Source organism: Hippocampus zosterae, chromosome 19, assembly GCF_025434085.1.
Source record: "Hippocampus zosterae strain Florida chromosome 19, ASM2543408v3, whole genome shotgun sequence".
Lineage (NCBI taxonomy): Eukaryota > Metazoa > Chordata > Actinopteri > Syngnathiformes > Syngnathidae > Hippocampus > Hippocampus zosterae.
In genome coordinates, this window is record NC_067469.1 from 3,123,192 (window position 1) to 3,149,665 (window position 26,474).

Here is a 26,474-nt window from a genome sequence, read left to right on the forward strand (position 1 = left end):
AAGGGTTACAATGAGTGGAAGGGAGCAGAGGTTAAAGGTCGGGGGGCGGGGCCAAGTCATGTGTTGGTTTAATTTGGTCTATGGGGACATGTGCAAGGCTCTTTTCACTTCCGTTACATTTTGTCGGTCTCTCGTTTGTTGCCGCTTTTATTTATTTATTTATTCTTTTGCTGAATAAGTTTCTTCGTATATTTATTTTTTCCTCTTTTTGATCTTGCACGGGGCTCTGTGACTAACGTTGCTCTTACTATACTGACTGACTGATTGACATGATGTGCACGATCTGTATCTAATTCTGTCTTATTGTGTTCTCCATTGCTGTCTTGGACCCAGCTCACATGGGGCGCTCGGAAAAGGGTGAGTTGCAATTTAGCCGTCTCATTGCTGCGCTTCACGTCACCATCAATTGGAAGCCTCTCATCTCCACTTTTTTTTTGGGGGGGGGGGGCGGGGGGTGCTAGGATTCGTTTCCATGTCCTTTCGATGAGGTGTTGGTGCTTTTGCCATTCATCTTCAAGCTGCGATGTCATGACTAACCATCACATTCAACTTAAACGTGTTTCAGTCACTTTAAATGCCGGAAACAAGCTTTGGACGGGTGCTTTGTTGGTCTTTTCTGGCCAGCTTTCGGGAATGCCATTTGCCATTTTTTTTTGTGTACGCCGGCGGCGTTCCTTCATGTGTCGCTCTCTGGGCGCTTGCGCAGCCGCTGACATGTTTAAAGCGCGCAGGTGTGTTTGTTTAGCGCCAGGCTGGTTCCCGTTCAATGAGTTCAGTGCCCCTCCCCCTGGGCCAAACAAAGGGACCAATACAGGGAGCAAGGCAAGTTTTTGGCCAACGTGCGCTGCAACAGTTTTGCCAAAGGGGCTCGGGATGGCCCATCTCATTCCACACGGCCTCGCGGGGGTCCTCTATTTTTGCCCCCCGCGCTCCGTCTTCCTCTTTCACACTCCAAACACTCCCACCGGCCGCTAGCTGGGAGTTGGTTTTCGTTTGTGAAAGTGACAGCGTAGTAATGGCCCGAGTCAGATGGGGGAGGGGCTTAAATGTTGCCGTACTTTCCCACAAGGCTTTTGCGATTTTACCAATGGAAGAACATGAACGGTTTCATTTGGTGTTGAGTCACTTTAAAATACTTTAAAAAAATAAAAATTAAAAAAACGTTGACGCTGTTTATTTTGCAGTCGCGATGTATAGTCAGCGAGTTGCGGAGTTCTCCTCGGGAAAAAACAGATTATTGAACATAAAAATAACAGGAGCCCTAATGGAAGTGCAGCGGTGCAGGAATAGTGTCGGTTCACATTAAGCAGGACAGGCTCTTTGGCAGCGCGTTGTACTTAATCTCGCTGGATTCCAACTCAACTCGGTCCGCGAAACGATGGATTTGGGAGCACTTTAGCTCTTCGGCACTTATGAACAAATGATAAGGTTTTGTCAAAGAAACAAAAGCAAAACGACAGATGTATCAGCGGAGTTGGAGAATCGTTCCTGTAAGCGTTTGATAGTCTATAACCCTTGGGAACGAGCTAGCCTTTCTCCTAATTTTAGCTAATGCGCAGCAATACTTTCAAGTATTAAAATAAGTCTGACTGAAGGGAAATATCAGAAGATGACGTCACCGTTTATTTCCTCCACATTTGGCAAATATCTGATTCCGAGGTCAAGCGAAACCGCGTCGGCTAAGAGGGTTTGGAAGGTCTGATGACACGCGTAACCGATTTAAGATTTGAGGTCAGCGGCGAGCGGGCCATTGACGGTCGTTCGATTACGGCGCGTGGCTTGAAGAGTGTCTCGAAATAGCGTGTCGATTAATTTCTCCAAAGTGTGTGTTGTTCAAGGGCAATGTTTATTTTTACCGTCCCAAATGATTTGGCGATGATGAATCAGACGAGCCAAGATAAGAAAAAGAGGCAAGTAGCAGCATTTGTTCGAGCGCGCGCGATGGATTACCCGTGAAAAGTCCATTTGACTTGACGTTCTCAGACTGTTTTGTGGACAGCCCGTCGAGGTTCGAAACGCGACGGCGGGACTGAGTCTCTTTTCAGGTGGCCGCCAAAGGGCTCTTTTGTGCGTCCCTCGATGGGGCTGCGGGCACCGGCTGAAGTGGTTTCCATTAGTCCAGTTAGGAGGACATCTGTCACGAAAGCAGCATCTCACACACACACGCGCGCACGCACGCATTGACACCAAAGTAGCCCTAAGCGGCCTACGTGCAGCCCCAACATTGCCGGCCTCGTTGCCGATACCCGTCATGAGCAAATCCCAGGGGATGTTTTCCATTCAGACCCTCTCAGCTACCCCATTTCGACCGTCTTTACATTCGCGTCTGGTAAGTCTCCTCTCGGTAAGCTGATTTGCTTTTGAGATGGCCGCCGAGCTTTTGAGATATTTCAACCCGGGCTCTCTCTGTGAATCGGCGGCTTACAGACGGATGACCGCTCCATTAAGATTATCATTTCCAACTCTTTTATTTCGTCGCGTCGGCGCAGTGTCGGGGGGCATTGTCGAGTTAAAAATGGTTGACAAGCGGGCTTCAACGTCTGTCTGTAATGAGACACTGGCGAGTTGACCGCCGGCGTTGCGATGCGCCGACTTGCCGTCCGTCGCTCGCAACAGGCTGGCACTGCGCAACATCTGCCGGGTCGCCGCTTTCTGCCTCTGCCTCGCAAACAAGCGAGTGACCATCGCCATAGCTACTTCCACATGCGCTCTGACCCTCGCATTTCCATAAGAAACCCGATTATGAATGTGGCTCAATTATTAAGCCCACGCGGACGCACTGCACTCAACGATGTGTTTCGATTCCTTGTTTTTTTTTAAATTGTACAGTCAAACTCCTCTACAACAAAATCATGTTTGCAGCAGGCCGTTTTTCACAACAGGGGGGTTTTCACTGTAGCAAATTTGATCTCAGATGTAAACACACCCACACACAACGTTGTGTTCAGGAAACTCGCAAAAGGGGTTCTTTCGTCATATCGGGGTGGGGGGGCAGTATAATGGGAATAGTGTTAATGCATTAAGATTTTTTTCACATTAGGGGGTATTTTCGACCATGTAGGTTTTCGTTCGAGAGGAGTTTCACTGTATACCGATGTAAATAAAAAATGTTCAAGACTGCCGGCCGAGTGGCAAGCTTTGAATTTATTTCTAGCCGTTCGTCAAACTGGACAATAGCGTCGCGCAGGGTTTTGCATTCGGGGCGCCATACGAGCACCGCATTTCTTTGCGTGCCGTTAACTGCTCGTCGGGAAAAGTCTTGACTTCGAAGCTCCAAAATAAATAAAAGCTGCAGTTATTTGAACACTGCAGTGTGTTCTTGCCGCAACCTTTGATACAGATCGCCATGGTCAAATTCCTCACTGTCGGCAGCGGCGCGAACCCAACGTTGAAGTCTTCTATGTGGACGCAACCTTGAGGTTTTGCACGCGAGTTGTCGTCTTTTTTTTTGGGGGGGGGGGTTGATATCCACAGCAGCTACACCCGATTAGACAAATCCACACCACCGTCCCCGCTGGACTCCTCTCAGCTCTCATATCCACATTCAACTCCAGTTATTCTCCTCCTCTTGGAATTTATTGCTCACTAACGTAAACAACACATCCGACACCCCCCCCTTTAGGTTTTGTGAATTCTTGACTGAATTACTTTGCCCTTCCCCCCTTTCTTCTTTTCGCCCTCACCTCTATTGCCTCTCCTCCCCTCTCTCCAGTTTCCACGTTTCCCCTCCCAACAAGAGCAAGGCTGGGATTTATTTTTTTTTTGGTGCAGCCAAATCCAGATGGAATGTTGTTTTATTATGGGGTGAAAAGTGTGCGGATTATTTTAAAGGTGGGAATGGTAATTTGTTGAAGTAGGTCATATTAACAGGGGAGCGACATGGAGATTCGCAAATCCCAGGCCTCCTCCTGGAAATAAATAAGGCAAGCATCTCATAAAGGTTTGTTTGTTTGCCCCGATAAAAGAAAACTAGTTTGTTGTACGCCAAATCAAGCTGCTCTGTGATTTATTTTTTTTCAAAACTGCAAACCGAACACTTTTTTTCTCCCTTCACCTCGTCATGTTCTCCCCTCTCGAATCTCGCCGAGGCCCTCTCAGCCTTGCCTTTCTTTCATCCCTGCCGTCGTCTCTTCACCTTCTTCTGGAATGCTTCGGTTGGTTTTCCTCCTTTCTACCCTGACACACTCGCTTCGTCTGTCTTTCGTCACTGTCTTATTGTACCGAAGCGACTCGGCCTCGATTGGGCCAAAGGTAAATAAAGTGTCAATGCAGAGGAATGTGTGTGTGTGTGTGTGTTTGCATGCGACGGTTGCTGTCTTGTCGGACTAACAGTTAGCAGATACAGCAATGCCTCACAATGACATAAAATGTCTCTTGCATTTAGTCTCACAAACATGGAGAGACACACACACACACACACACACACACGACTGCCTTAACTTGGAATTACTTGTTCTTGGAGGATTAGTGCCACTGTTAACCTCCACCTCTGAAACAGTACTATAATAGTCGGCGCGTTGTGTTTTGGAATCCAAATAAGTTGTCTCGCGATAGGAATGGACTCGCTCAAGACAAAAGACCTCAAGTGCCTCCCCCAAGCGAGACTTCTTTCTGTCCGTCAGGCATCTCGGTTCCTGAGCGTTTGTTGATACATCAAGAGAGTCTCTCTGCAGAGACCTCAAACCTCAGGGGTTGCCCCGGTAGTATGTGGAATCATTTCAAAATAAAATTGCTTTCCGTTTCCAGTTTCAACAAGAATCCAAAGGGAGAGGAAGAAAATTCTAGTACATTAATATAGTCTTCTAAAGTTGTTTTTAGAGTGTATTCCGGCTTCCAAGTGTGCTAGAAATTTCCGTCCTGACGGTGGAGGTTTGAAGGTCCAGCCAGACCCGCCTCGATGACACGCTAAAGGTCAAAAAAGGTGAAAGCGCGGGTGTGCCTCAGCTTTCCCGTCAATGTGTGATCTTATCAACGGGGATTTTTGAAATTCCTCTCCAGGTGAACGAGTCTCCTGTATTTACAAAAACAATGTGTCGCGTTTCCTAGATGGGCGATTTATTTGAAACTTTAATCGGGACTCGGATTTGAAAGTGGTTTTCGGTTGAATTTTTAAAAAAAATGATTGTCTTGGCCTCTGCTCACACCTCCAGTTCGTGAGTTTGGTTGTCCTGCCCCCCCCCCCTCCAAAGGGGGAAAAAAAACCACATGCCAACACAACACGTGCTACTATAAACCCGTCTAATAGCCTAAAATGAGCAGCCTGAGGAAAATCATTTCTGGTTAAGGGACAATAGCATTAAGAGTGACCTACGGGCTATTTTACACTGGAATAAAAAAAAAAGACCAGAAAAGCCAACGAGTTTAAAAAAACAAAGGAAAAGTTTTGTAACTGGGGTCCAGCACCCACCCCCCCCTCATGTGGCTGCATAGCGCCTTCAGTAGGACGCTGCGTGAGCTTCCTCCGTTTGCCGCCTATCTCTTTCACACACGTGCACACGGTTCAAAGGCACACACACACGGATTGCTAAACAGTGGGAGCCGCATGTGGTTTTGGTTAGCCACACTCCCCCCCCCCCCCCCGCCCCTCCCGCGCTGGCCCCAAACTAACCACTTGCGCTTTACCGTGGTCAAAATTTGATTTGCATTCGCCATACGCTTCTCGGTGGGTGTCCTTGTCTTGCACACGCTGTTTTGTGCCAAGTACGTGGCCGGGGGGGACTGTAAACGGTCCAGAAACGGCACGAATGAGTGGACGTTTCAATTATTTCGTATGAATCGAACACCATTTCGTGAGTACTTTCGAGTTGCTCAATGAGGATTTTGGTGTGCGTTTGAAATCGGGAGGGGTGGGGTGGGGGAAGGGTCAGGTTTTGTATCCGCACCACTTGCATTGTGAGGGGTCAGGAAAACTGTCTCGTCTTCTCAAGGTCCTTTTTGTGCCTTTGAAAAAAAATTCGAAATATGTGGTGCTGTTTTGCCAAGGCCTTCCGCGAATAAATAAATAAACAACAAACAGTTGTAACGATCACATTACTTTTAATGACTATAATTCCAGCGCGCGTAAAACGTATTTTGTGGAAAATATGAAACAGACGCATTCGAGAACAGATGAAAGCTGTTAAAAAAATCACCTCGAATGGAATCGTGAGTCGATCCCCTTCCAGCAAACCTGCCGCTGATGGCGTCGCGGATGTAAAGATCTGGTTTTGTCTGGTTTTGTGTCGAAGTGGCTACATGGCTCCCACAAAAGTGCTGAGCCGATTTTCTAATATACTGTATACTGTATATATATATTCATTCATTCATCTTCTGTACCGCTTGATCCTCACTAGGGCCGCGGGGGGTGCTGGAGCCCATTCCAGCCGTCTCCGGGCAGTAGGCGGGGGACACCCTGAATCGGTTGCCAGCCAATCGCAGGGCACACAGAGACGAACAACCATCCACGCTCACATTCACACCTAGGGAGAATTTAGAGTGTTCAATCAGCCTGCCATGCATATTTTTGGAATGTGGGAGGAAACCGGAGCACCCGGAGAAAACCCACGCAGGCCCGGGGAGAACATGCAAACTCCACACAGGGAGGCCGGAGCTGGAATCGAACCCGGTACCTCTGCACTGTGAAGCCGACGTGCTAACCACTGGACTACCGGGCCGCCCTGTATATATATATATACATAATTTTTTTTTTTTGATAAATCATACCGCAATGGAGAGAACTTCAACACGATGTCGAAGAGCAAGTGCACTCTGCTGGCTGCGCCACGACACATTGACACTTCCAATCCTTTATGAAATTCGAGCATATGATTCCGGAGAGCGGTGGGCAGACGAGTGTGTGTGTGTGTGTGTGTGTGTGTGTGTGTGTGTGTGTGTGTGTGTGGGAGAGGAAGCAATAGCTGCTTCAAGTGGGATAAGGAACGCGGCAAAGTGACACAAACTTGCAGCTGCGCTCTTTTCATTCCAGAGCTGCTTCATATCTGCTGATAACGGCGTAGACACGGGGGAGGGAAACTTTGCTTGATAGGGCTCAGCCGGTAACCACCCCACCCCCACTCCCAACCCGTCCCATTTCTTGACTACGGTAAATACGTCTGACACATGTGGGAAACAGACGAGGTTGTCGTTTGGGTATGCGCGATGACTAATCTCAAGTCATCAGCCTAGTTTCACGCAGGCTACAGCGAAATGGGACTTTGGCCCGTAATCTCCGAGGTGTGTTTGCTTACTCTGTGAACTCGTTGGAAACCTCCACCAAGAGTTCAAGCGTTTCTACTGTGAGGTCACTTTGTTGGTGTTTCTGGGATTTGTTTCTCTTTCACATTCTTTTGCTTTTTTGGCAGGCCCAACGAGATGAAGCGGAGGGTAAAACGACCACTTAGAAGCGCTCCAATCGCTTCTTGTCTTAGTTTCTCTTGGGCCGCAATTTTTTTTTCCGTCTCATTGAGAATTTGTTGATAATTTGAAGCACATTTTTGGACGAGGCCCTTCACTGTTGGCGTGTTTGAAAGTCACGGCTCAATGTGGTGCGGAGGCGGGCCGATTGCTCGCCGCTCGGAGACGCGTGGAACCAAATTGCGTTCTTGTAATAGTGCTTCATGTTGAGTCAGCAGAACGTCATGCGTTTGCCGCTTTGGAGACCTCAGGGAGTGTCAAAGATACGGACGCATTTGTGAAAAGTAGGTGTGGCCACATACTTAGCCTCCTTATAAAAATTCTACAGACCATAATTGTCCTCACAAGCACGGTGACTAATTATGTCGTATGAATCTTATGCGGTTCCACTCGGATTCAACTCGTGAAGATCTGTCTTCATTAGTTTGTCGCTGTCACATGTTGTTAAGCGTGGAACGGTTTCCATTAAAAGGAGCTAACCCCGTTTGACGTCATTCGCTTGACAGTCGTCGAGCGGAGCACAAAGAAATGACACCGGGAAACACTTCCATTTAGTCAACAATTAATAATTGTTATTATTAATTAATTAATCGGGGCGGCCCAGTAGTCCAGTGGTTAGCACGTCGGCTTCACAGTGCAGAGGTACCGGGTTCGATTCCAGCTCCGGCCTCCCTGTGTGGAGTTTGCATGTTCTCCACGGGCTTGCGTGGGTTTTCTCTGGGTGCTCCGGTTTCCTCCCACATTCCAAAAAAAACATGCGTGGCAGACTGATTGAACACTCTAAATTGTCCCTAGGTGTGAGTGTGAGTGCAAATGGTTGTTCATTTCTGTGTGCCCTGCGATTGGCTGGGAACCAATTCAGGGTGTGCCCTGCCTACTGCCCGAAGACGGCTGGGATAGGCTCCAGCACCCCCCACGAACCCTAGTGAGGATCAAGCGGCTCGGAAAACGAATTAATTAATTAATTAATTAATTAATCGATTAATTAATCAATAATCCATTTCATTATCTTGGGTCTTAATCTTTAAATTGTTCTTGGTTCTCAACGAGTGGCGGGGGAAAAAAACATCGTAATTTAAAGGCAAAAGAAACGAGATTCTCGTCTAGGTGAGACTTGCTCCCCGTTGACTTTGCGCTTTGAGGTTCTTCATTCGTTATGCACGCGGGGATTTCACGCAGCCTCGATTCTCGCACATTCACACCGTCTGCATGGCAGGTTGACAGGGGCACATTGGACACAATCGCTCGTTGAAGCATCCACTCTGACGAAAAAGTGGCCTGATGTACAAAAAGGCATCGCTGGTGACGCGCCAAAGATCAACCAGTCCTTGTGTCAATAGCCTTCATCCTTTTCAACGAGTTTTACAGTCTGTGTGTGAACCAACAGGTTTGCAAATCTCTTCTTTTTTTTCGATTTAACCTCGGCGCCGTAAAACTTTTCATGCTGCTTCATTGCGATGGCAGAAGTGGAACTGCTAAAGCGCGGTGACATGGCGCCAATGGCTGAACTCTTGTCATTTGTTTTGTGCGCATTTGTGTATATTGTCCCATCTGTTGCAACCCCCTGCGAGGCTCCTGCAGCACTTGTGCACATATGGAACACGCACACACGCAAGCACGCACACACGCAGGTTACAGCTGGGAGAATGCCCTCAACCGTTTCACCCAGCTTCCTTCCTTCCACCTCCCCGCAGAGCCTCAGGAGTCGTCCAGGTGTCCATTCCACCCCCCCCCCCCCACCCCACCCGACACTCTTTGCTCTTTTTCCACACTTGTCCGCCTTCTCTCCGTCTGCATGCGGTGCGACCGCCGGGGTAGGAATCAATGTGATACGGGTACGAACATGCCGCCATGACACTCCATTTCCTCCGCTTGAAAGTTTGTGGAAGAAGGGTTGAGAGGGGAGAAAAAGGAATCTGAAAGCGAGAGTACAAACTTTTTTTTTCAGACCAATACTCTCAATCAAACCCAATCTGTCGGTGCAGTTTTTTTTTGCACCCCCCCGCCCCCGCCCAAATTTATCTCCATATTTTCAAGTTCCAAGTATTCGATGACATCACAGACAATGCATCCGAAATAGAACAATTGCAACTTTGCCAAAAGCGCGAGGGGGGGAGTGACTATAAAGAACTGCCACCCAAGAAAAGAAAATACTCTACTTTTGTGCAGTTTCAGCTTCAACAAACCCAGGAGCTCTGCTTATTAAGCGCAAACTGTGTGTGTGCGTGTGCGCGTTGTGACAGTGTGATTTATTGAAACGCACCTTGGTGGAAGAACTGCAATGATGAGACTGAGACTTGGGAGGATAAGTTGTCTCTCACACACACACACACACACACACACACACACACACATGCAAAGCCAAGCCAAGTTCTTTATTGTATTACAGAGACCAGCTTGTATCAGAGGGGGAAGGCAAGAGTGCAAAGAATGAATGCAGAGTGCGAGAGTTGAATTCATTGTGATTGCTCCGGTTGGACTCTGTTTTCCAACACAGTGCCCATTTCTATTTTTTTTTTGCCTGCCTGTCTCCCCCCCTCCTTAAAACATCTTTTAACTACTCCCAGTGTCATCGCTCCTCTTCATATATACGCTTACCAATTACATTCAACAGATGACACCGAGTGATAGATGCCGCGGCACAAATGGAGCAGGATGAAGGATAAAGAGTTAAGAGGATGATGATACACACACACACACACACACACACACACACAAAAAGAGAAACGGGGTGAGCGGTAGTCTGAAAGTGGGAAATGACACACATTGGCAGGAATAAAGGGGGAGAAATAGAATGTGACAGACAGATAGGAGAGAGAGAGATTGAATAGATAAATGAGATTTATCTATAATGGAATCAGCTTTAGTCGGCGCGGCGGAATGTGCATCATTCAGCCTTTCTGCAGAAACGGACAGATTTACCTTTTTAATATTCTAAACATCGCCATGCGTTTGATTCAAAAGGGGACGCTTGCTCTAGATGCAAAGTTGACTTATTCCAAGAGAGACGAGCTTGCGTCGGTCGTTATGAGCCACGATAAACACGCCGTATATTTAGTCGTGCGGTTTACCCGATCGCCTTTCCTCAATACGGTTTCACCGCGCAAGCTTTGAACGTTACAGATCTCCAACGCGGGCCCCGGTTGACGTCAAATTTGAAGGTCTCCAATTGGGCAAAATGGAATGCGGCGCCATTTTGAAATCACGATTTCCCGCGCCTTGGGCTGAACAGGCCCCCGTTTACATTTCCTCATGGCCAGACCGCACTTTACGTTTGAAAGGTTAACGACTTAGCCAAATGTCAAACGATACAAAAGAGTTTTTACAGTGTCAAGTGGCGCGGTTGTAACGCGAAGGCGACTCCCCGGAATACAATTTGTCAACATTTGTCGTCATTCAAGTCTAAAAAAGTGGTTAACCGCCATCTATTAAAACAAACGCAAATAGTCAGTCTCACCTTTTGTTAATGGCAAAGCTGCAATCCAATTTTTTTTTCTTTTTCTTTTTACATGACGACTCATTGAGCTGTAAAAGTTAACAGAATGTGTCTCAGAATGTGCCGTGTTGGAAAGGTTGACATTATTGTGAGGTTTGTACTAAGAATGCTCCGCGTGAAAGGTAAGCATTGGCAGGTAAGCCCAAAATCCTTTTTTAAAGGTGAGAAGATGGAGGCAAGTGTCCAACCACAAGCATGTTTGTGTAGGGCCATTTACTCTTTCCAAGTGCGCTCCTCGCACACAGACACATCGCCTCAGGCCAGAGGCGCACACATGCGCATTCATAGCCACGCTCGCATTGCCCACGGCTATGCATTCAGTCCAAGGAAGCTGCTTTTTGCTCTTCAACTTGTTTGTTTGTGTGTGTGTGTGTGTGTTTGTGTGCGTGTGTTTTTTTTTTTTTGGCCCTCTTTCTACGCCCTTGGCATTCCATCGCACACTCGCATGTATGCACGTTTTAAGTCCTGGCTCTGTAGACTTCAACTCCTGTGGACACCATAACACACACACACACACACAGGCTCCTTTATAGAGTGCATGTTTGGGTTGCATATTTTTCCAACTAAATCACCAAAGTCCAAATCCTTTTGCCTCTGCCATTTTAAATAAATTTGTGCATACGCGTATGTGGAAAATGCTTCGACTGCAAGTGCCAATTCAGAACTTTCCCCCTATGGCGTGCAACAGTTTTCTTGAATACACTCTGCGGTTTAAAGAAATGATTCTCACCGTGTCCTTGTCGACATTGCCCAAGAGGAAGAGAGGGGTGGACATTTAAAGCAGGTGATCCCCCGCAGCCCCCCCCCCCCCCCGCTCTAACCGGTTCTCCCAGCGTATAACAAAGCATCCTGTCCACTTGAATTACTCACATTAACATGAGCACGAAAAAAAACTGTCCTCCCCATTTTTCTGAGTGAGCACTTCAGAGAAAAAGTGAGCGAAAATAGGACCTTATTATCTTTTTTTTTAAATATCTGTTTCATGACATGGTCAACAACTTAAGAGACCCGATTGTGTAATTCAGTAACCGTGCCGCAATCCCGAGTAGATCAAGCCTCTTCTGTTTGATAGCAGTAATCCAGAGTCGGGCCATTTCAATCTCTCTTCTCCTATGGACAAAACCCAATGAAAGTGACTGCCATCTAGTGGTAAAGAGTGTTGTAACAACTTAAAATGGATCAGGTACGAGAGAGCGTTTTTATAGTTTTCAAACTAGTCGAGGGGCCGCTCGAGAGGTGTAGTGAGGGCCATTTATTAATAGACGAGATGATGACAATGCAGCCAGTCTTGACTTGTTTTCCATTATCAAGGTCCAGCGACAGTTCATGGAACAAACACAAGCAGCGTTAATTACTTGGCACGTAATTTGGCACCGACGTGCCTCAGTGGGCATGTCAAAAAAAGGGAGATAGCTCTTCGTCTGTGTGTTAGTAATATGTCAGGACGATGCTGTGGGAAAGTTTAAAAGCATGGGGAAGGGGGGGGGGGGCGCAGGCGGCCACTTAATTCCAACATGAGGCATTTGCTATCTCAGAATGTGACGATGTCTCATCGTAAAAAGATCCAGGTTCGAAGTCAGTGTTGATGTATTCAACTGTACTTGGGCATCCTGTTTTTCTCAACCCATTTGAAAGAAGACCCCCCCCCCCCCTCCCCCTTGGTCTCAAAGTCTTGGGGACCTGGAAAATGTTGTGTGTATGCTTCAGTGGCTCCCTCCTCTAGTTGTCCTTCCCTAATGGTAAAATGCAAAATGGCCCCTGGCAGGACGAGGAACCAGGACACGGAGTCTGATGTCCTGGGGCAACAGGCCACAAAATCATCACCCCCCCCCCCCCAAAATGAAACAGACACATCAGGATTTGAGCCGCTCCCCCATCGATAGAGATATTTTCAGTCTCTTGGGTTTGTGTTAAACGCCACATACGCCATCGATCTAATTCGTTATCAGTTCCTTCTGCAACTGGTGAAAAATGAACCCATTTAGTTCTGATTAGCATTCCCGCATCACAAATGGAGTTGTTTTCGAGGCCGCGCAGGATCCTTGGATGACAAAAAGTGTTTTCTTGCTCGTGATATATTTTCCGACGCGTTACGCTTAGCGCTTGCATGGAGGCGGCGCGGAGCCATTCGTTCATTACTGTCCTCGAATCAATGGTCGGGCTTCTCCGCCAAGGTCGGGAAACATTTTCTGCGTACAGGAGAGTGTTTCTGAAAAACAAATGATGGCCGTATCTGCTCGGCGTTGGAAAAAAAAAAGATACAAGCACGCGTGGTTAAACCGAGGGAGCGGCATTCTTCATCGTCGCGTGTTTGTGTCGTTTTTTGGAATTTGGTTTCCATGGCGCTTCGGCAGAGCATTATAACTCGCTGCCGTCCGTTATCTGCGTCGTTAGAATGTGTGATGATAAAAGACCGGAGCGTGTTAATCAATTTCGAAAACACGAACATGGCCATGATGAACCGTGGAGTTAATGCGAGTACGCCGGCATAATAAGCAAAGTTTAAAATAATCCGATTTGAAATCACCTCGCCGTAATTTCCTTTACCGTAACCGAATACTCTCTCGTGCTCGCCGATACCGAGTACCGATACCACTTGTACTTTTGAGACCTAACATTTCAATGAACGCAGAAGTTAAAAGAAAAAAAAAAAATTTTGCATGCAGGGATTGAAGCCAGGAACTCATTTATTTGACCCATTAAGACTCCCAAACTAACCCGTCTATTTGTTTATTGTTCTGATTGCGGGCAACCAAGAAACGAGGCGAAAGGACACATTGAACAATACCCGTCTGGGTGTGCGTTGATGCGTGAGCCCGAGGCAAGCGCGCTCCATCCCCGAGTCTGAAAACCGGTTGAACTCATTTAAAAAGAGCTTTGGGGTTTCCGCAAAGCCGCTCCCGCGCAACCAGCGCACAGCCACTTGCCTCGCCGCTCAGCGCCAACGTCATAACATTCAACGGTGACACGGAATTGGAGCAAAGGTGAATCAATCTCATTTGCCAAACGATCTGACTACATTTGTTTCTTCTCGCGCACGCTCGCGCGCAACACAATTGCTCAACAGCTGTCCGCAGGCCACCTGACAACTATCGTAACGAGACGACAAATCCCAATATTCATTTACATGCAGACGCTTTTAGCTCGAGGGGAGCGAGAGTGGAGGGCTTAGTAAATCTCACCCCCCCCCGCCCCCCCCCCCCCTCCAAGTCTTTTACCCGTGTACCAGTCACGTGCCCCAAGTGGTGTTTAACCGCATTTTTACCGGTCAAAATGATGATTCATGAATGTCACATTATGACTCTTTAGCTTGTCCGTTTAGCAACAGAGTAAAACGGACGCCATCTTTGTTCAATAACATAACATAAAACCTAACAATAACTTGAGGCTCAAAACTGGTTTATGACGTTCACCCGTTTGAGAAAAACAAGTTCTGGCCCCTCGTGTAGCGCTTTTAAACCCTCGCGCCGCCACACCTGACATCGTAGCTGAAATGATTTGGATGTTTAACTCAGCAGACCCCCGCCGAGACGGTTCTTGTCTGGCCCGCTTATATCCCTCGGGTGCGTTTGGTTTTTCTTTTGTTTTTCAGCATCTTAAGGTTTTCCCACCACTGCGTTGCCCGCCCGCTCCTTGTCTGCGCTCGGAGTGAGAAGTACATTTCCACAAGGACGCTAAATGCTACCGTTAGCTATCTTTAGTTGTGAGACGGAACTGTGTCACAAACACGGATGAAAAAAAACGAGCCCGTCTTTCATGTTTGGGTTTATATAATGACATTTTCGTCGCTCTCACGGGTCCAACAAACGTGTTTGCAAAGATTTTTTTTTTTGTTTCTACTTTTTACCATTTCCTCATCTCTGTCCTGCTCTCCAGCGTCGGTGCCGTTTGAGGTTATTCTTTGTATGGCAGTGCCGTGAGCCGCTTTTGGCCGGGCGCTGCCGAACAACAGAAATGCTTCTACTGCACATCCACGGACTTAATCCCACATGCTGTTCGCCCAGTAAATTGGTCAGCTTTCGGACTGGTGTGGGGGGTAGCTTGGGGGGGGGGCGGCCTGTCGATTCAGTGTGTCCCCAGTCCGCGTGACTGGCGAAGATAGCGCTGCCAGATTGAACTGATGATTTTTCTCCTGATAATAGAAATCTTCCTCACCTCACGTTTCTCATCTCTTCCCTCCGCTTGCCCCCCGCTTGCCCCCCGCTGGCCATCGTTTACCCCACTTCCAGTTATCCCGACTTACACCGTATTCCAATTTGAGTGTGTTCCTGTCTGTGTGGGTTGGCATTTAATGTGCGTTTGTTCTGCTCTTATCTCATCCACTCCAGACCTGCTTTTCAGTCCAAAACCTCAGCTCTGGCCCAATTGGCTTAGGAGACTCACCGCTGCTCCGTGTCCGCTTTGCGATCGGCCCATTCAAATCGTCCGCAAAGCATTATATTGTCATATTCCCCCCGGTAATCCACCGGTGAACATGCATAAAGGTTCGGTTTTCCCGCTGTAGAGAAGATGGATCAAGTTGATTTTAGACCCCCTTTTTTGGGGGTCTCGGAAATCTCGATGCAGAGCTTAGCGCGGTGGCGTATTGACAGAACTGTGTTCGCGTTCAAATCTGGTGAAATCACATCATCGGCTGCGATGTATCCATTTTGTGTTTATATTGCACTGAATTGAACGGTGTTTGTTGTTTTTTTTTCTTCTTTCTACCTACATTCTTGCTGCTGGAGGCTGTAAATTTCCCCAGTGTGGGACAAATAAAGGATATCTTATCTTATCTTTACTACATCAACCTACGTGTCTATATTTCGAAGCGGCAAATGCACCCGGTGGTCCATTTTGCTGCGCAATACGGACCCCTGGTCAATTTTTTAATGGGGTCCCTATGACATACGTGCTCCACCGGCATTGTGGAAATGTTGCGGCTGTATTTGTTGACTTCTTGCTCCCCCCCAAAAAAAAGAAGAGTGACACTGGTAGGAAAAAAAAAGTGGGGGGGGGGTGCACATTTACTTGTAGGGTAAATGGGCGCTATATTGTCTCCAGTCAGCAAACACTGAGTAACGCCACTGCGTCCCATCACCGATGCGGGCGTGGTCCAGCATCTCTCGCTAGTGTGTGACTCATCGCAAAGATTGTTCAGCCGACGAATTACAGTCACTGTTACGTCGCAATCGATGCATGTCAGCGAGATAAGTCATGAAAAAGGATTTGCTTCCTGCATTGTTGCCGTTCTGCTTGAAACGGAAAAAAAAAAAAAAAAACGCTAACGTCGGTCCTGAGTCAGTCAGTCAGCATTTTGAGGTCAAGGGTGCGGTAAAAGGGAGGAGGGAAAAGTAGCCGGTTCAGACATGTCGTTTGGGGATTTCGCTGCTAAATTACCAGCTGTGCTCTCGGTGCTGAGAGCGGAGTTGAGTGCTGCCAAAAGCCCCCCCCCACCCCCAATTCGGAATCACACACATTGACATAGCTTCTGATCCCAAAATTTTCTCGGCTGGCTTTTGCTCTCTGCCGTACACTTGCTCTCTCTCTCTTTGCCGCGGTGGCAAATGTTTACCTTGTGACGCTTGACAGAACACTCCCATCATGTCAGATTTCACAATCCGCTCCCGTATTTTTTGTAGCCTGCTGTTGAGTGAGCACTTCTAGTTGCGACACGTATACCGCGCGGATTAGAAACGGCGTGTGGGCAACGGGGCTAAACAACTTCCCTGAGAAGAGGATGAAATGGGACTCCCTCTGGAGTTTTTGGGTGAACTCGCTCACGGATAGCAAAGGCACCAGGGCGGGGTGGGGCGATGGGGGGGGGGAGATAAGCCTACGGAGTGTTTACCAACCCTTCCTGGTGTCTTTTGCTCCAAGAATTGACTAGAGACATGACATTCTCAGTCCCGGTTTGTGATTGACAGGCACCTCTCCATCTTCACCTCCCACTTTCCTGACCCTCATCTACAGTCGGTCAAGCAGTCCGAGTTTGAAGTTGCTTGAATGCCGGCATAAAAAAAGGGAAGCCTCGTACTGTGTCGGTTAAACAGATTGAACTCAAACGCCGTTCAGAGTTGTCGTTCGATCATCGTCATATCCACTAGCACTGCAAAAGATGGTGGAATATTTCAATCATGCATTCGACCTTAGCAGATGAACGGCGCCATTGACGAGATTTGTTTTTGCTAATCATCCGTGGTAGCCTCGGTCACGCGGAATAATGCAAAAGTGAATCTAAAAGGGGGCACCGAGACAATTTCCTTGGTGCGCGCTGGCTGAGTGGACAGGAGTGTTCAGCAGGCCATCATACAAACAATTTGAACGTCATCAAGTTTCTCAATCGACCTTCATTGAATTTGGTGAGCGCCAGACGCCAGCGTTGCCACGACAAGGGGGCCGATTGTGATGTCCGAGCTGCGGCTCCCTCTAAACTTCATGCGGTTCATTATTTTGGTTCATTAGTAAGTTGTTTTGTTCGCATTTTGCGACATGTCCTACATTCGCCGCTCGGCAGCCTCATTGGATAAACACTCTTGAATGCGTTTTTGTCAGACCATTCAAACCCTCAGAATGAGGGCTCGTTTTCTCTTGAACGCTGAAACGGCAACACGCGGTGAACGAGGTCATAGCCGTCCATAAAAAAAAGCCGGCAGCCTGTGCAAGCTTTTCATCGGGTTTAGGGCAAAATAATGACAGGTGCTGTAAAGGGGTGGGGGGGCGGGGGCATTAACCCCAAGAGAGGAGCAGGACGAGGCGTTGCAAGGACAGAAATAAAAAATAAATAAAAAAAACATACATTTGCTCTTTTAGTTTCGATGGAAACTTCCGAATCAACAGAATCCACCCCGCGTCTGCTCGTGAGCGCACACATCTGAGATTCAATTACAGCATTGTGAGATGAAGGAGAAATTCTTCTGCCTTCAGCATTTCCAATTAAAGTACAGCACTGTGTGTGTGTGTGTGTGTGTGTGTTCATGTGTGTTTTCCCCGTTGCTGGCCATGTGCATTTGGCTGCGTGACTGCGCACGCCGGCGTGTATAGTTAACAGGCGAAATGTGTGTGTGTGTGTGGGGTGGGGGGGGCTGGCTTTGATGGCGCTGCGTTGCGAGCGCCACTGAAGCGTGACAGGAGAGCGAGCGAGGAGGGTGTGTGTAGGTGCGCGTTGGCGGGAGTGTGCCTCTGATGTCACCTTGTATCATTTCAGGTTAATTTCACCTATTCTCAGACAGTTGTGCAGAACAATGGGGAAAAAAAAAGATGACGCGGAGCAAATGATAAGACGTGACTTTATGAGAAGTCCTTTTGAAGCAAACGCCAATGGTGGGAAATGCAATACAAACAAGATCATTGCGTGTCAGGCTAGTTTGAAGCGATCAATAACTTTAAAACCATAAAAATGATCCGGCAAAACGGAATTGCTCGCTCGCTCCGCATGTCCACCACATCTGACAGTAATAAGCCAGATACTGATACACTGATACAGTGTGTCATACATATTGAAGTGAACTGGAATTGATGACCGATCATGTTTTTATTTTTTGTCCCCTTGACGAGGTTGACTTTCGAGAGACGTCGAGAAAAACGAGTCCCCAGGGAAACGCGGGTCATTAAACTCCAACACAGGGTTTTGTTCCAAAGGGAAATTCAAACCCAGATCTTTTGACTTGCATGGTAGATTTGCTAATCGCTAAGCCAATGTTCTGCCTACACCTGCTTACGTATTTTCTTCAGTGTGATCCAAGCAAATTATGAGCTATGAAAATGGTTAATGCGCTCTGTTGGAGGGGTCACTTACAAATAACGGCAAAATCGTTTTGAGTGACGTGGACAAATGTGTCTGCCGACGTGGAGCGCCACATCCGTCCTTTTTGTCGCTGTGCATGTGTGCGCGCGTCGGCGCCCGCGTGTATATTGCCCCCTCTGCCCTTGAGCCGTTATCAAATTTCTCTAATTATTGTATTATGCAAATGAGCTACCATTATTTCATTAGCTAGGCAGCCAATCACAGAAGCTGATTAGGAAGTGATTAGCATGCAGTCGTTTACTCCGGCTCGGTGTCCTTGTGAATGGAGCAACGGGCAAGGGGCATAATGACCCATCTGGATTCTAGCTCGTGCTTGTATTTTTGAAATGGGTTTAAAAACGGTTCAGTATTCACAAAAATATATTTTGTATATACATCAAATGAATGCCGTACACTTTTTCTTTTGCTTTCCGAGGAATTTCATTTAACCGAATGTGCCCGATTGTCCAATCCCAGCACCAAATTGCAGACGAGGTTACCGTCTCGTGGGCCCCCGCTTGTCAAGTTTTAAAAGGGTGTGGATTTACCTCGCCAATCCCCCGCCACCTGGCATTTCACTTTACCCGCTTGTGTTCCAGTTTGAAGCGCCAAAAGCACACCGTCGATATCCACTGACTGTGTGCATACGGTGCAATTCAAACGTATTCGCAGCACACGAGAAACAGAAATCTGTGGTCTGACGAGACAAAGATTTTGGGCGCAAATGCAGACGTCATGTGTGGATGAAACTCGGCAACGCTCGTGACGTGACCATGCCATGCCTAAAGTTGCAGGCGACAACTCGGAAACTAAAACTCTTCCATAGTCCGCCTTTAGCCACGGCTGCTTTGACTCAACTAGCACCTATGTACGCACGAAAAGTCTTTTCATGTCATCGGGCGGGTGTTGTGCTTCGAATTCTGATCCATTTTTAGAATAAGGCCACCAAAATAACAAAAAAAAACAATTGCTGTGAATACTTTCCAGATGCACTGTAAATACCTTACTGAGAGCGCTGTTTGATTCCAATAGATTTGTGTGGCTGTACATTATAAAGTACCCATTAGAGGTAACGTGGTCATGTGTTGCAAAGTCCCAGACAAGGTTTGTGATGTCCGTAGGCGCTTGCTGTTACTGCGGACTTAAAGCCACGACATGCGCACTTTGCCGTTTCCACTCATGCAGAGAACGAGCAGACAGCTGCGTGAGAACTGACACACAGACACAGTGGAGGACAAAAAGTAGTTCTGTGGACAGGCACATAGTCGCGTTTCAACTTGGGCAGAATTAGGCTCAAAGTTAAGTACGACTTCAAAGCAGAAAAAAAAAAACGCGTGGTGGCGCACTACATGCCCCCTGCACAAAGTGGCATCTCCGGGAGCTTAAGCGGTTGTGACAAAGACTTAACAAAACTGAACGGAACTAGACTGAAATGCACAGCGCGCGGGCTGGTTTTTACGAAGAACGCCACGAGGAATGTGATCCAATGCGTCTCCGAGGCCGTGAGTCACAGCCAGCGATGGAGCCAGCAGCCGAGAACAGTCACTTAGTTTGACGTTAACGTGTTTCTCCTGCGGCAGCGGCTGTCTCCTCTTGGCCTCCCACTGTAGCTCCAACTCAGATCAGTGGAGGGGTGGCGGGGGAGGGGGGGGGGTCTCAAGGCCTGTCGTTATGCTCTCCATCATAGGACGGCGCAAGTCCGCTCGAAGACGCAGGTAGCCGTAGCGCCAACCGAATACGTACGTTGCTGGAAGTACCGGTTGGGCGTCATCGTGACTTGGGTGCGTCGATCCGATTTGCATTTTTATTTTAAAAGGGGACTCGTTTTACTAGCAGCCTGACAGTAGGGCAGCAGAAGGCGAGATGAGTGGGAGCCTAGATAATGGAAGATCAAGAAAATGCGCACAACACTCAAACTAAATGAAATTTGCAAGGGAAAAAAAAAATCTTAACAGCCCTGATGTGTAATGGTGCAAATATATTCACATAATTTGCTTGCAAGGTCCTTCAGCCCCCATTTTATTTTTAATCTTGTGCTGAACAATGGCTCATTTGATCTGAAAAGCTAAAGGACTTAGTCTCTTAATCAATCATCGGCTGTCACGTTTGGTCTCTCGGTTTGATGAAACCAACTTCTTGGATGGGCACAACATTTCTGTCTCGTCTTTTTCTTGATTTTTTTTTTTTGGTTTTTCGGAGCGCTCAAGCTGCGGCGTATCTCCTATCTGATGTTTACACCGCATTGGTGGCCCGCTAACAATTAGCGACTTGTATCAGATGGTACGTGGCTTTTCTTCGTGATATGCCCCAGAGCTGCGTTATTAACACAAACCATGCAAGGCTGCGAGGTCAGTGAATCAGATGGATGGTCGTAATCAGTACGCCGCTCCTATCAGCACATTGCCGGTGCGAGCCACGTATCATCGCAAGTTGATTGGGTCCGCTGGCCACTAGGGACAGGCGGCGTCTCTCTGTATTAGAGCGACTTCCTGTTTAGGGGAAAAGGGAGGTGGGGGGGGGGGTCCCTGTTGGGGCTTGCTCACGCAGGCGTGCCTAGCGGTGCTGATGATGGACTCGGATGATTCGCTGAAGGCAGAATGATGGTTGAGTCAGGGGTGATTCCGTCTAACCTTGATGGATGACTGTTGGCGCTCCGTCTCCTGGTGATTTATTTGTCACCCGCACTTTTGAAATACCGCGTTGAAAGTTTGCCTCGATTGCTGTTTCTATTCATTCAAGCTCATAGCCATTTTGAATGGGAACCCGTGTCGGTTTTTTCATGTACTCTGTTCGCCTCAGGCAAACCAAATGGCAAACCGTTCCTGCGATGACGCGTATTTCTTTTCCCCGTCGCAGGAAGCTGTACATTTGACGAAGGCTTCCCCCAATGTGACTACCAACAAGATCCCTATGATGACTTTGACTGGGCCCACATCAACACCCAGGAGGTGCCCTACGTATCCCCATACCTGCCCAAAGGTGAGACTGTAGTCTTGATGGAGGAATGTTCTTAAAAGTGAAGTTCATAACTTTTTTTGAATGTTGGATGAACCTGAACCCGCCAGCTAAAAGCCCAGGCAAGACCAGGTCACGATTCGAACTTTGAACCTCGGAACTGCAAGGGAGATGTACGAAACACTAGCCCACTTTGTTGCCTTATTTTGGAATCAGACACATGCAAAACGAATGCAGATTTGACATGACCAAGGAGATTCATATGAAAAATCGTTGGCACCGCCCTACCCACTCTTGAGGACTTGCACACTGCAAGAATCAAGACAAGGGCACGGAAAATCCTCCTGGATCCCCCGCACCCTGCCCACCACCTTTTTCAGCCACTCCCCTCAGGCAGACGCTACAGATCCATGCGCACCAAATCCAGTAGACACTTAAACAGCTTCTTCCCTCTAGCCATTAACTCCTTAAACAGTCACTGACATAGTCACTCTTCTTGCACCACAAAATGGTACTACAAAACTACTGCTATACTCTAAAATGGTTCAATGATTTTGTTGTTTACGTTGATACTAGTGCAGCGTGTTATACCGGAGACAAATTCCTTGTGTGTTCTACATACTTGGCCAATAAAGATGATTCTGATTCTGATTCTGATTCTGATAAGATTAAATCAGCACAAAAGTTGCAAGTAATGACTACATTCAAAGAAAATCGGCAGTGTTTAAAGTCACATGGTTTCAGTTGTTGGACTTTTAATGCAGGGCCCATTAAGGGGATATTTTTGGGGGTGATATTGTGCTTGTCTCACACAAGCAAAGCAATTAAAACACACTTGGACTCCTGCTTTCTCCCCGGTAATCTTTTTTTTTTTTTTTTTCGTGATGGTGATGATGAGGAGGGGGGGGGGGATTCATTATTTTTCCTCCCAGCCTCCGGGTTGAGGGTCTAATTAAGAACAAGAGGTCATTAATCAAAAGAGGGGAACAGAGAAGGTTGCCAACGATACAAATGTTCAAAAAATGAAAGCTTTTAAACTTCAAAACATGCATGCAATTTTGAGTCGCGCGTGCCAAAAAAATGCAGTCGAACGGCCGTCTTTGGTCAACCACGATGACGAAGCCATTTTCTTTTCAATCTCACTCCTTTCTGCTCTTCAGCTGCCGAAAGATGCTCTTTGTTACCATGACAGTGCAATGCTTTTATTCATCTCTGTTGCTGATCGTATGGAAACCCAATCTCCCTGACATTTCGATAAAGGCTCAGGCGCCACGTTTTTGGTTTTTGTTTTTTGTTTTTTGTTTTTTGTTCCCTCCCCTGAGTATTTTGATGCTCGCCCCTGTGGCGTCACTTCACCGAGAGGCAAAAGTCGCAAGCTTGAAGAGGTTAATTGTCGAGCCCGAGAGCGCACGGGTGATTCCACGAGTTCAAGAAGGTAGTCCTGAGGTCCCGATATAGATCTGCTGTTTGACATTGATTTGCCTCGACCACGTCTGGCCGTTTAAAAAAAATTATAATAAATAAATCCTAATCGCTCGTCGGCAGACTTTTAAAGTTCTTTCATTTTAGACTTAGTTTAGTTTTTCATCAATGAAATATCCAATCCCCGAAAAGATGTTAAATTCCACCTATTCTCAATGCCCTTTAAAGGCTGTTTTTAGGCGAAAAAAAAAAAAAAACGACAACAACAAAGTAGAACGGCATAAGACAAAAGTGCCCGAGGCTCAGAATTTATTCAAATGCACGAGCCAACTATGACACGGCTCTCTGACTTTAGTTGTAAAATACGGGCTTGTAAGCACGTGTAAGCAATGTAGATCCCAGTGACAAAAAAACCCCACAAAAATAAGATGCAAGTAGTTTTTTGTAATTAAATAATCCTCTTTCAGGGAATAATTTTAAAAGAAATGATCCATTGCAGGGCCAAACGGTTTTCTCGTGACCTTGACCTTTATGAACATTCCTCACTCTTGTAGAAGTGTAATCGAAATAAGTTTGCAAGCGTCAATACAACAAACCAATTTGGGTTCTTGTCAGGTCTTTTTTTTTGTCATCTGCGGAGGAGGAGGAAGAGGAGGGAACAGGCTTACAACTGCAATAAAGCTGCTTATTTTTCTCTTGAATGTTGTTCCATCAATTTCTTAAAAAAATATGCCTTGGGAAGAATGCCAGCATTCGATATGCATGAACATTTGAGCTGCGGATATCGCATGAAGAGTTATTCTCGCAGCCGTAAAGCTTGTCTTTATGAACCAAATGCTGTTTGTTTTTTTTAATAAATAAATGACGAGCAACTGCTTGCTATTTTGGATGCAATTGAAAAGGGGGCGTGAAGTAAAAAACTAACTTTTTTTTTAGTGTTGTGTTGCAGAAAGACGGCTTCCGTCTTTACTCGGCTGTTGCTTGCTGTGATGTGACAGAACTAGGTCTTAAGTCGGTCTCGGGGGGGTATTTTTAGTCACGTTAGTTCGTATCGTCATTTCATTAGTGTCCGTTTTCGACGTTGGCAGTTCAAAGACGGTAGCCATCTTAAGAAGGAGCCATATTTCCGGTGTCACAATGTCTGTTGTTTCCCTTTCGTTTTTGTCAAGTTCTTTTGTTGTGCTTTTGCCAAAGATGAGGTGTTTTGTTGTTACACTGCAGGGCGCGGAACTTTTTCCCAGCAGGGGGCCGTTTGTCTTGAGATTTGTATGGCGGACCGGATCAAAGGCTCTCGGGCCCTATATGGCGCTCGGTGCATTGGTTACACACCTTTGTTGGTGGGGGAGATGGATTTTGTGCAAGAGGCGTGGTACCACCTCGATTATTCGATTAGCCAGGCATACATGAAGGGAACTCCACATAGTAAGACAAGCCGGGTTTCAAACCTCCGAACTTTGGGTGTCAGAAGCGCAGACCATTTGAAATTGTGCCCGCACAGGCTCAATCAAAGTATATTTGTTTTGCCCTCTTAAAAAGTTGCTATTGTTTTTTATTTTTATTTTTAATGTCAGTTTTATCAGACGGCGATATGATTAAGTGAAACATATCTTACCATGGCATGTGTCTTGACATATCTGGGGCTCTGACGGATACGTGTATTTTTAGCGAGCACGCAGTCTTGGCATCTTCAATCCACCTCGCGTCACAAAGTATCAGAAGGAACAGCAGTGTCACCTATGAAATGTGTGTGCAAGCCAGACTAATATTAGTGCTTCGGAAGGGTCCTTTTTCCGCTCTTGTGGATGCTGTCCAATTTGGACGAAGTCGGTTGGCTTCCTGCTGGTGGTTTTCAGACACAAGTAGGATTATTCATGAGGGTGGGGGGGGGAGATAAAATGTCATTGAGAGGCACAACTGTTGCTGTACATGTTTACAGAGCAGAGACGAAACGAGAAGGGCCGACGATTGGCATATTGCGCACGTGGGCGCTGCAATGCAGACTTTTATTTATTTATTTATTTTTGTGTGGGCTCCAATCGGAAACGTGCGACTATTTGCCCTCCCCATTCTTGTGGAGAACAATATATTCTCACTGTAGGCTATCTGAACAATGACAGATAATCACTACTCTGCTCTAGGCAATTGCAACATTCGTATTGTGCTGATTCTAACTGGCAAATAGAATTAGCAGCCTTGAATGAAGCATTGTGTTCACACAAATGGCATCGGCCGAAAGCATCCGTGGATATACTGTGTTCAATATGAGCGAAACACGGGAAATGTCGGAGTTTTCTGATCAATACCTTGCATTTATTCCTTTTTCGTGAGAGCTCTGTATAAATAAAGCCGTATTGTATTGTATTGTATTGTATTGTATTGTATTGTATTGTATTGTATTCCCTTTAGTGTAGCTCCGTCTGAATGTTCTGAACTCCTGCTTCCCGTAGATGGGTGCCGTGGCTTTAACGTCATGTTGGTCTGCAAGTGAATTGGGTCAGACCCTAAGCCGCCATGTCGCTTTGCCCCAGGTTCCTACATGTATGTGGACGTGTCTCAGTATGAAGTTGGGGAGAAGGCCAGGTTCCAGCTTCCGCTAATGAAGGAGAACGACACTCACTGCATCGACTTCAACTATTTACTCACCAGCCCCGATGGCTCCAGTCCCGGCACACTCAATGTCCTCGTGAAGGTATTGACTTATTATGTGTTCTTTGCTTTGACACATTCAAGTTCTAGTTTGAAAAAAAAAAACATTCTCCGCCTTTATGACTGCAGGTGAACAAGGGTCCCCTGGCCAACCCGATATGGAACGTAACAACATACACGGGTAACGCCTCAATGAAAATCCTCATGCGATTGACTTTTCTTACACCGGGGTGACGCTTGGCCTCTGTTGACTATTTGGGCGTTTTCAGGTAAAGATTGGCTGAAGGCTGAACTGGCCGTCTCCACCTTTTGGCCCAACGAATACCAGGTGAGCTCCCGTAACACAATTGAAGAGGTCAGAGTGCCCCGGTCAAAGTAAAGTAGAAGTCCAATCTCGATCTTAAGTTTGATAACAATCTGTAAGTACATTTACACAGTTATACGTGATATTGTTTGTAGTGCAAGTTATTTAGAGGCATATATCAATATTTCACCAGTTGAATCTCCTCAAATCCTGGTTGTTGAATAAGTTAGAGAATAGGCCTGCTACATGAGTGTCATTTCATTTGTATAATTGGATGCTGTACAAACGTTTGTGTTGCGTTTCTGTTTGAAAGTAGTTTTACAAAGAAAGGCTTCCACAAAAACACCAAACAGCGGATTCTCATTTTTTGCATATTTATTTGGAGGATTTTTTTTTTTTTTTTTGGCGACGCCACGCGCTCATATCAAACACATGGTCAGGCCAGAAGAATCAGTGTGGCCTTATCCCAAAACCGATTGCTTGATAAACGCATG

General features: G+C 46.7%; 1 protein-coding gene across 10 annotated transcripts in view; it reads left to right on the forward strand.

Moving 5' to 3' along the window:
• ptprk (protein tyrosine phosphatase receptor type K) overlaps window positions 1-26,474 on the forward strand; it is a 70,351-nt gene that overhangs the window by 5,437 nt on the left and 38,440 nt on the right. For all 10 annotated transcript variants that reach the window (XM_052052508.1, XM_052052499.1, XM_052052498.1 and 7 more), the window contains exons 2-6: window positions 334-357; window positions 21,510-21,632; window positions 25,559-25,719; window positions 25,806-25,857; window positions 25,946-26,004. In XM_052052508.1, coding sequence (XP_051908468.1) covers window positions 334-357; window positions 21,510-21,632; window positions 25,559-25,719; window positions 25,806-25,857; window positions 25,946-26,004 — 419 coding nt within the window. The remainder of the gene's footprint in view (window positions 1-333; window positions 358-21,509; window positions 21,633-25,558; window positions 25,720-25,805; window positions 25,858-25,945; window positions 26,005-26,474) is intronic.